At 49.9% G+C, this 9,472-nt stretch overlaps 1 protein-coding gene across 1 annotated transcript in view; it reads left to right on the forward strand.

The window, feature by feature from the left end:
• Positions 1-9,472, forward strand: part of gbe1b (glucan (1,4-alpha-), branching enzyme 1b) — a 333,639-nt gene that overhangs the window by 112,766 nt on the left and 211,401 nt on the right. Inside the window, exon 7 of the mRNA XM_046296301.1 lies at positions 7,253-7,462. Coding sequence (XP_046152257.1) covers positions 7,253-7,462 — 210 coding nt within the window. The remainder of the gene's footprint in view (positions 1-7,252; positions 7,463-9,472) is intronic.

Consider the following 9,472-nt stretch of genomic DNA (forward strand, 5'->3'; position numbering starts at 1 on the left):
CAGTCTGTGGTCTGTGGTCAGTCTGTGGTCTATGTGGTCAGTCTGTGGTGTGTGGTCTCTGCGGTCAGTCTTGTGGTCTCTGTAGTCAGTCTGTGGTCTCTGTAGTCAGTCTGTGGTCTCAGTCTCTGTAGTCAGTCTGTGGTCTCTGTAGTCAGCCTCTCTGTCAGCCTGTGGTCTCTGTAGTCTGTGGTCTCTGTAGTCAGTCTGTGGTCTCTGTAGTCAGCCTGTGGTCTCTGTAGTCAGTCTGTGGTCTCTGTAGTCAGTCTGTGGTCTCAGTCTCTGTAGTCAGTCTGTGGTCTCAGTCTCTGTAGTCAGCCTGTAGTCTCTGTAGTCAGCCTGTGGTCTCTGTAGTCAGTCTGTGGTCTCTGTAGTCTCTGTAGTCAGTCTGTGGTCTCTGTGGTCTCTGCAGTCAGTCTGTGGTCTCTGCAGTCAGTCTGTGGTCTCTGCAGTCAGTCTGTGGTCTCTGTGGTCTCTGTGGTCTCTGCAGTCAGTCTGTGGTCTCTGCAGTCAGTCTGTGGTCTCTGTGGTCTCTGTAGTCTCTGTAGTCAGTCTGTGGTCTGTGGTCAGTCTGTGGTCTATGTGGTCAGTCTGTGGTGTCTGTGGTCAGTCTGTGGTGTCTGTGGTCAGTCAGTGGTCTCTGCGGTCAGCATGTGGTCTCTGCGGTCAGCTTGTGGTCTCTGTAGTCTCTGTAGTCAGTCTGTGGTCTCAGTCTCTGTAGTCAGTCTGTGGTCTCTGTAGTCAGTCTGTAGTCTCTGTAGTCTCTGTAGTCAGCCTGTGGTCTCTGTAGTCAGCCTGTGGTCTCTGTAGTCAGTCTGTGGTCTCTGTAGTCTCTGTAGTCAGTCTGTGGTCTCTGTGGTCTCTGCAGTCAGTCTGTGGTCTCTGCAGTCAGTCTGTGGTCTGTGGTCTCTGTGGTCTCTGCAGTCAGTCTGTGGTCTCTGCAGTCAGTCTGTGGTCTCTGTGGTCTCTGTAGTCTCTGTAGTCAGTCTGTGGTCTGTGGTCAGTCTGTGGTCTATGTGGTCAGTCTGTGGTGTCTGTGGTCAGTCAGTGGTCTCTGCGGTCAGCATGTGGTCTCTGCGGTCAGCTTGTGGTCTCTGTAGTCAGTCTGTGGTCTCTGTAGTCTCTGTAGTCAGCCTGTGGTCTCTGTAGTCAGTCTGTGGTCAGTCTCTGTAGTCAGTCTGTGGTCTCTGTAGTCAGTCTGTAGTCTCTGTAGTCTCTGTAGTCAGCCTGTGGTCTCTGTAGTCAGCCTGTGGTCTCTGTAGTCAGTCTGTGGTCTCTGTAGTCAGTCTGTGGTCTCTGTAGTCAGTCTGTGGTCTCTGTAGTCTCTGTAGTCAGCCTGTGGTCTCTGTAGTCAGTCTGTGGTCTCAGTCTCTGTAGTCAGTCTGTGGTCTCTGTAGTCTCTGTAGTCAGCCTGTAGTCTCTGTAGTCAGCCTGTGGTCTCTGTAGTCAGTCTGTGGTCTCTGTAGTCTCTGTAGTCAGTCTGTAGTCTCTGTAGTCAGTCTGTAGTCTCTGTAGTCAGTCTGTCGTCTCTGTAGTCAGTCTGTCGTCTCTGTAGTCAGTCTGTAGTCTCTGTAGTCAGTCTGTAGTCTCTGTAGTCTCTGTAGTCAGTCTGTCGTCTCTGTAGTCTCTGTAGTCAGTCTGTGGTCTCTGTAGTCAGTCTGTGGTCTCTGTAGTCAGTCTGTGGTCTCTGTAGTCAGTCTGTGGTCTCTGTAGTCAGTCTGTGGTCTCTGTAGTCTCTGTAGTCAGCCTGTAGTCTCTGTAGTCAGCCTGTGGTCTCTGTAGTCAGTCTGTGGTCTCTGTAGTCAGTCTGTGGTCTCTGTAGTCAGTCTGTAGTCTCTGTAGTCAGTCTGTCGTCTCTGTAGTCTCTGTAGTCAGTGTGTGGTCTCTGTAGTCAGTGTGTGGTCTCTGTAGTCTCTGTAGTCAGTCTGTAGTCTCTGTAGTCAGTGTGTGGTCTCTGTAGTCAGTCTGTGGTCTCTATAGTCAGTCTGTGGTCTCTATAGTCAGCCTGTGGTCTCTGCAGTCAGCCTGTGGTCTCTGCGGTCAGCCTGTGGTCTCTGCGGTCAGTCTGTGGTCTCTGTGGTCAGTCTGTGGTCTCTGCGGTCAGCCTGTGGTCTCTGCGGTCAGTCTGTGGTCTCTGCGGTCAGCCTGTGGTCTCTGCGGTCAGCCTGTGGTCTCTGTGGTCAGTCTGTGGTCTCTGTGGTCAGTCTGTGGTCTCTGCAGTCAGCCTGTGGTCTCTGCAGTCAGCCTGTTGTCTCTGTAGTCTCTGTAGTCAGTGTGTGGTCTCTGTGGTCTCTGCAGTCAGTCTGTGGTCTCTGCAGTCAGTCTGTGGTCTCTGTGGTCTCTGTGGTCTCTGCAGTCAGTCTGTGGTCTCTGCAGTCAGTCTGTGGTCTCTGTGGTCTCTGTAGTCTCTGTAGTCAGTCTGTGGTCTGTGGTCAGTCTGTGGTCTATGTGGTCAGTCTGTGGTGTCTGTGGTCAGTCAGTGGTCTCTGCGGTCAGCATGTGGTCTCTGCGGTCAGCTTGTGGTCTCTGTAGTCAGTCTGTGGTCTCTGTAGTCAGTCTGTGGTCTCAGTCTCTGTAGTCAGTCTGTGGTCTCTGTAGTCAGTCTGTGGTCTCTGTAGTCAGTCTGTAGTCTCTGTAGTCTCTGTAGTCAGCCTGTGGTCTCTGTAGTCAGCCTGTGGTCTCTGTAGTCAGTCTGTGGTCTCTGTAGTCAGTCTGTGGTCTCTGTAGTCAGTCTGTGGTCTCTGTAGTCTCTGTAGTCAGCCTGTGGTCTCTGTAGTCAGTCTGTGGTCTCAGTCTCTGTAGTCAGTCTGTGGTCTCAGTCTCTGTAGTCAGCCTGTAGTCTCTGTAGTCAGCCTGTGGTCTCTGTAGTCAGTCTGTGGTCTCTGTAGTCTCTGTAGTCAGTCTGTGGTCTCTGTGGTCTCTGCAGTCAGTCTGTGGTCTCTGCAGTCAGTCTGTGGTGTCTGTGGTCTCTGTGGTCTCTGCAGTCAGTCTGTGGTCTCTGCAGTCAGTCTGTGGTCTCTGTGGTCTCTGTAGTCTCTGTAGTCAGTCTGTGGTCTGTGGTCAGTCTGTGGTCTATGTGGTCAGTCTGTGGTGTCTGTGGTCAGTCTGTGGTGTCTGTGGTCAGTCAGTGGTCTCTGCGGTCAGCATGTGGTCTCTGCGGTCAGCTTGTGGTCTCTGTAGTCTCTGTAGTCAGTCTGTGGTCTCAGTCTCTGTAGTCAGTCTGTGGTCTCTGTAGTCAGTCTGTAGTCTCTGTAGTCTCTGTAGTCAGCCTGTGGTCTCTGTAGTCAGCCTGTGGTCTCTGTAGTCAGTCTGTGGTCTCTGTAGTCTCTGTAGTCAGTCTGTGGTCTCTGTGGTCTCTGCAGTCAGTCTGTGGTCTCTGCAGTCAGTCTGTGGTCTCTGTGGTCTCTGTGGTCTCTGCAGTCAGTCTGTGGTCTCTGCAGTCAGTCTGTGGTCTGTGGTCAGTCTGTGGTCTATGTGGTCAGTCTGTGGTCTATGTGGTCAGTCTGTGGTGTCTGTGGTCAGTCTGTGGTGTCTGTGGTCAGTCAGTGGTCTCTGCGGTCAGCATGTGGTCTCTGCGGTCAGCTTGTGGTCTCTGTAGTCTCTGTAGTCAGTCTGTGGTCTCAGTCTCTGTAGTCAGTCTGTGGTCTCTGTAGTCAGTCTGTAGTCTCTGTAGTCTCTGTAGTCAGCCTGTGGTCTCTGTAGTCAGCCTGTGGTCTCTGTAGTCAGTCTGTGGTCTCTGTAGTCTCTGTAGTCAGTCTGTGGTCTCTGTGGTCTCTGCAGTCAGTCTGTGGTCTCTGCAGTCAGTCTGTGGTCTCTGTGGTCTCTGTGGTCTCTGCAGTCAGTCTGTGGTCTCTGCAGTCAGTCTGTGGTCTCTGTGGTCTCTGTAGTCTCTGTAGTCAGTCTGTGGTCTGTGGTCAGTCTGTGGTGTCTGTGGTCAGTCAGTGGTCTCTGCGGTCAGCATGTGGTCTCTGCGGTCAGCATGTGGTCTCTGCGGTCAGCTTGTGGTCTCTGTAGTCAGTCTGTGGTCTCTGTAGTCTCTGTAGTCAGCCTGTGGTCTCTGTAGTCAGTCTGTGGTCAGTCTCTGTAGTCAGTCTGTGGTCAGTCTCTGTAGTCAGTCTGTGGTCTCTGTAGTCTCTGTAGTCAGCCTGTGGTCTCTGTAGTCAGCCTGTGGTCTCTGTAGTCAGCCTGTGGTCTCTGTAGTCAGTCTGTGGTCTCTGTAGTCAGTCTGTGGTCTCTGTAGTCAGTCTGTGGTCTCTGTAGTCTCTGTAGTCAGCCTGTGGTCTCTGTAGTCAGTCTGTGGTCTCAGTCTCTGTAGTCAGTCTGTGGTCTCTGTAGTCTCTGTAGTCAGCCTGTAGTCTCTGTAGTCAGCCTGTGGTCTCTGTAGTCAGTCTGTGGTCTCTGTAGTCTCTGTAGTCAGTCTGTAGTCTCTGTAGTCAGTCTGTAGTCTCTGTAGTCAGTCTGTCGTCTCTGTAGTCAGTCTGTCGTCTCTGTAGTCAGTCTGTAGTCTCTGTAGTCAGTCTGTAGTCTCTGTAGTCAGTCTGTAGTCTCTGTCGTCTCTGTAGTCTCTGTAGTCGTCTCTGTAGTCTCTGTAGTCAGTCTGTGGTCTCTGTAGTCAGTCTGTGGTCTCTGTAGTCAGTCTGTGGTCTCTGTAGTCAGTCTGTGGTCTCTGTAGTCTCTGTAGTCAGCCTGTAGTCTCTGTAGTCAGCCTGTGGTCTCTGTAGTCAGTCTGTGGTCTCTGTAGTCAGTCTGTAGTCTCTGTAGTCAGTCTGTGGTCTCTGTAGTCAGTCTGTCTGTCGTCTCTGTAGTCTCTGTAGTCAGTGTGTGGTCTCTGTAGTCTCTGTAGTCAGTGTGTGGTCTCTGTAGTCTCTGTAGTCAGTCTGTAGTCTCTGTAGTCAGTCTGTGGTCTCTGTAGTCTCTGTAGTCAGCCTGTGGTCTCTGTAGTCAGCCTGTGGTCTCTGTAGTCAGCCTGTGGTCTCTGTAGTCAGCCTGTGGTCTCTGTAGTCAGCCTGTGGTCTCTGTAGTCAGTCTGTGGTCTCTGTAGTCAGTCTGTGGTCTCTGTAGTCAGTCTGTGGTCTCTGTAGTCAGTCTGTGGTCTCTGTAGTCTCTGTAGTCAGCCTGTGGTCTCTGTAGTCAGTCTGTGGTCTCAGTCTCTGTAGTCAGTCTGTGGTCTCTGTAGTCTCTGTAGTCAGCCTGTAGTCTCTGTAGTCAGCCTGTGGTCTCTGTAGTCAGTCTGTGGTCAGTCTCTGTAGTCAGTCTGTGGTCTCTGTAGTCTCTGTAGTCAGCCTGTGGTCTCTGTAGTCAGCCTGTGGTCTCTGTAGTCAGCCTGTGGTCTCTGTAGTCAGTCTGTGGTCTCTGTAGTCAGTCTGTGGTCTCTGTAGTCAGTCTGTGGTCTCTGTAGTCTCTGTAGTCAGCCTGTGGTCTCTGTAGTCAGTCTGTGGTCTCAGTCTCTGTAGTCAGTCTGTGGTCTCTGTAGTCTCTGTAGTCAGCCTGTAGTCTCTGTAGTCAGCCTGTGGTCTCTGTAGTCTCTGTAGTCAGTCTGTAGTCTCTGTAGTCAGTCTGTAGTCTCTGTAGTCAGTCTGTCGTCTCTGTAGTCAGTCTGTCGTCTCTGTAGTCAGTCTGTAGTCTCTGTAGTCAGTCTGTAGTCTCTGTAGTCAGTCTGTAGTCTCTGTCGTCTCTGTAGTCTCTGTAGTCAGTCTGTCGTCTCTGTAGTCTCTGTAGTCAGTCTGTGGTCTCTGTAGTCAGTCTGTGGTCTCTGTAGTCAGTCTGTGGTCTCTGTAGTCAGTCTGTGGTCTCTGTAGTCTCTGTAGTCAGCCTGTAGTCTCTGTAGTCAGCCTGTGGTCTCTGTAGTCAGTCTGTGGTCTCTGTAGTCAGTCTGTAGTCTCTGTAGTCAGTCTGTCGTCTCTGTAGTCAGTCTGTCGTCTCTGTAGTCTCTGTAGTCAGTGTGTGGTCTCTGTAGTCTCTGTAGTCAGTGTGTGGTCTCTGTAGTCTCTGTAGTCAGTCTGTAGTCTCTGTAGTCAGTGTGTGGTCTCTGTAGTCAGTGTGTGGTCTCTGTAGTCTCTGTAGTCAGTCTGTAGTCTCTGTAGTCAGTGTGTGGTCTCTGTAGTCAGTCTGTGGTCTCTGCAGTCATCGTCTCTTTGGTCTTTGTTGTTGTAGTTTCTGTTGTCTCTCTAGTCTGTGTGTCACATTCTGACCTTATTTCCTTTGTTTTGTCTTTGTTTTTTTTTGTATGGTCAGGGCGTACTTTTTTCTATGATTTGGGAATTCTGTGTTTGGCCTGGTGTGGTTCTCAGAGGCAGCTGTCAATCGTTGTCCCTGATTGAGAACCATACTTAGGCAGCCTGGTTGTCCCTGATTGAGAACCATACTTAGGCAGCCTGGTTGTCCCTGATTGAGGACCACACTTAGGCAGCCTGATTGTCCCTGATTGAGAACCACACTTAGGCAGCCTGGTTGTCCCTGATTGAGAACCACACTTAGGCAGCCTGGTTGTCCCTGATTGAGAATTACACTTAGGCAGCCTGGTTGTCCCTGATTGAGAACCACACTTAGGCAGCCTGGTTTCACCCTTTGAGTTGTGGGTTGATTATTGTCTGTTCTCACCGTTGTCTGTATTCACCATTCAGGACTGTTTCGTTCTCGTTATTTTGTTTCGCGTTCACGATAATAAATGATCAATAAGGACTCTTGCTGCGCTGCGCATTGGTCCTCCTCTTCTTCCACCAACAACGGCCGTTACACTGTGTTCTATTTATGATCAATGAGATGTGTTCATTTGTGTATTCAAAATGTGTTCCTGTTGTGTAGTGAGCCAGAATCATCTTTAGAGAAATATGAGCACATCATTCTGTGGTGCCTGTCATCATTTTACCTGCATTCCCTTGTGAGATTTAGATGTCTTTGGATACTGCTAATAGTAGCTACTCTGCACAAAATGATTAAGTACGGTATTAACATATACTGTATTTGTGTGTATGCATGCGCCTGTGTGTATGTGTCTTTCTGTGCATCTCTCTCTTGCTCTCTCTTGCTCTCTCTCTCTCTCTCTCTCTCTCTCTCTCTCTCTCTCTCTCTCTCTCTCTCTCGCTCTCTCTCGCTCTCTCTCGCTCTCTCTCTCTCTCTCTCTCTCTCTCTCTCTCTCTCTCTCTCTCTCTCTCTCTCTCTCTCTCTCTCTCTGTCTCTCTGTCTCTCTGTCTCTCTGTCTCTCTCTGTCTCTCTCTGTCTCTCTCTGTCTCTCTCTGTCTCTGTCTCTCTCCAGTCGTTACGGGACACCAGAGGAGTTGAAACAGCTGATTGACACCGCCCACTCCCTGGACATCGTCGTCCTATTGGACGTGGTCCATAGCCACGCCTCCCAGAACACGGAGGATGGGCTTAACTCTTTTGATGGCTCCGACTCCTGCTTCTTCCACTCCCCTCCGCGCGGGGAGCATGCTCTCTGGGGCAGCCGCCTCTTCAACTACTCCAGGTAGGCATATATCGAACTGTCCGCCCGTCAGTCAATCAATCGATTGAATTACCCTAGGTACTAAAGTGTATAACTACACCAAGTACTAGTCACCTACACAGTTACTGTTCAAGCACTGTTCAGCTACCTCAGGTCCTATACTGTCCTGACCATTAACAAACTCTATCCCAGATGTAGCCTGTCGCAGATGTAGCCTGTCGCAGATGTAGCCTGTCGCAGATGTAGCCTGTCGCAGATGTAGCCTGTCGCAGATGTAGCCTGTCGCAGATGTAGCCTGTCGCAGATGTAGCCTGTCGCAGATGTAGCCTGTCGCAGATGTAGCCTGTCGCAGATGTAGCCTGTCGCAGATGTAGCCTGTCCCAGATGTAGCCTGTCCCAGATGTAGCCTGTCCCAGATGTAGCCTGTCCCAGATGTAGCCTGTCCCAGATGTAGCCTGTCGCAGATGTAGCCTGTCGCAGATGTAGCCTGTCGCAGATGTGTAGCCTGTCGCAGATGTAGCCTGTCGCAGATGTAGCCTGTCGCAGATGTAGCCTGTCGCAGATGTAGCCTGTCGCAGATGTAGCCTGTCGCAGATGTAGCCTGTCGCAGATGTAGCCTGTCGCAGATGTAGCCTGTCGCAGATGTAGCCTGTCGCAGATGTAGCCTGTCGCAGATGTAGCCTGTCGCAGATGTAGCTGTGTAGCCTGCAGATGTAGCCTGTCGCAGATGTAGCCTGTCCCAGATGTAGCCTGTCGCAGATGTAGCCTGTCGCAGATGTAGCCTGTCGCAGATGTAGCCTGTCGCAGATGTAGCCTGTCCCAGATGTAGCCTGTCCCAGATGTAGCCTGTCCCAGATGTAGCCTGTCCAGATGTAGCCTGTCGCAGATGTAGCCTGTCGCAGATGTAGCCTGTCGCAGATGTAGCCTGTCGCAGATGTAGCCTGTCGCAGATGTAGCCTGTCGCAGATGTAGCCTGTCGCAGATGTAGCCTGTCGCAGATGTAGCCTGTCGCAGATGTAGCCTGTCGCAGATGTAGCCTGTTTATCTGTTTACTGGATATGTCCTTGTACAGTATGTTAGATGTTGAACTCAAGTAATTAATGATATATTCATTCATGGTTATATAACACGCGGGGAGGTATTTTTTTATAAGAAACAATACTGTATGTGGTGTTTAAAAACATGAACAATTAAAAGCTTTTAGTTAAAATAACACATTATACAATGACTGGCTAATGTACTGTACGTTAATCTACATAATGTGTATGTCACTGCAGAAATGAGACAACGACCTGCTGCAATGCAAGTCTGTGTTTAAAAAATGAAGTGCTTGTCTCTGTATCCCAAATGGCACCCTATTCCCTAAACATTGCATTACTTTAACCAGAGCCCTGGTGGAAAGTAGTGAACTATGTAGGGAATGGGGTGCCGTGTGGGACGGAGCCCTTGTATGTATTCTATGATCCTTTCCTCACAGTAGGATGAATCACCCACTAGAGCTAATGTTTTTAAATAATGTTGACTGGAGAAAATCAAACGCTATCAGATTAGAAGGGAATTTTTTAGCTAATTGGAGTAACCTTAATGTCAAGCCTGTCTACTAGACTCCTACACACAGTGGGTTGAATAGGCTCAGTCTATTAAATGAGTGCGGTTCTGATTTTATATAGGCTGCATCCAAAATGGCACACTTTTCCCTCATAGGCCCTGGTCAAAACTAGTGCACTATAAAGGGAATAGGGTGCCATTTGGGACACAGGGATGTATTTCTCTGACTGTACTGTACCCTAGGCTGGATAGGAGTCGGAGCTAGCTCATATGGCAGGATAGGAGTCGGAGCTAGGGGCTGTAGTAATGATTACCTTCCTCTAGAAGCTGTAGTAATGATCACCTTCCTCTAGGAACTGTAGTAATGATTACCTTCCTCTACAAGCTGTAGTAATGATCACCTTCCTCTAGGAACTGTAGTAATGATCACCTTCCTCTAGTAGTAATGATGACCTTCCTCTAGGAACTGTAGTAATGATCACC

This window comes from Oncorhynchus gorbuscha, linkage group LG13 (genome assembly GCF_021184085.1).
Source record: "Oncorhynchus gorbuscha isolate QuinsamMale2020 ecotype Even-year linkage group LG13, OgorEven_v1.0, whole genome shotgun sequence".
Lineage (NCBI taxonomy): Eukaryota > Metazoa > Chordata > Actinopteri > Salmoniformes > Salmonidae > Oncorhynchus > Oncorhynchus gorbuscha.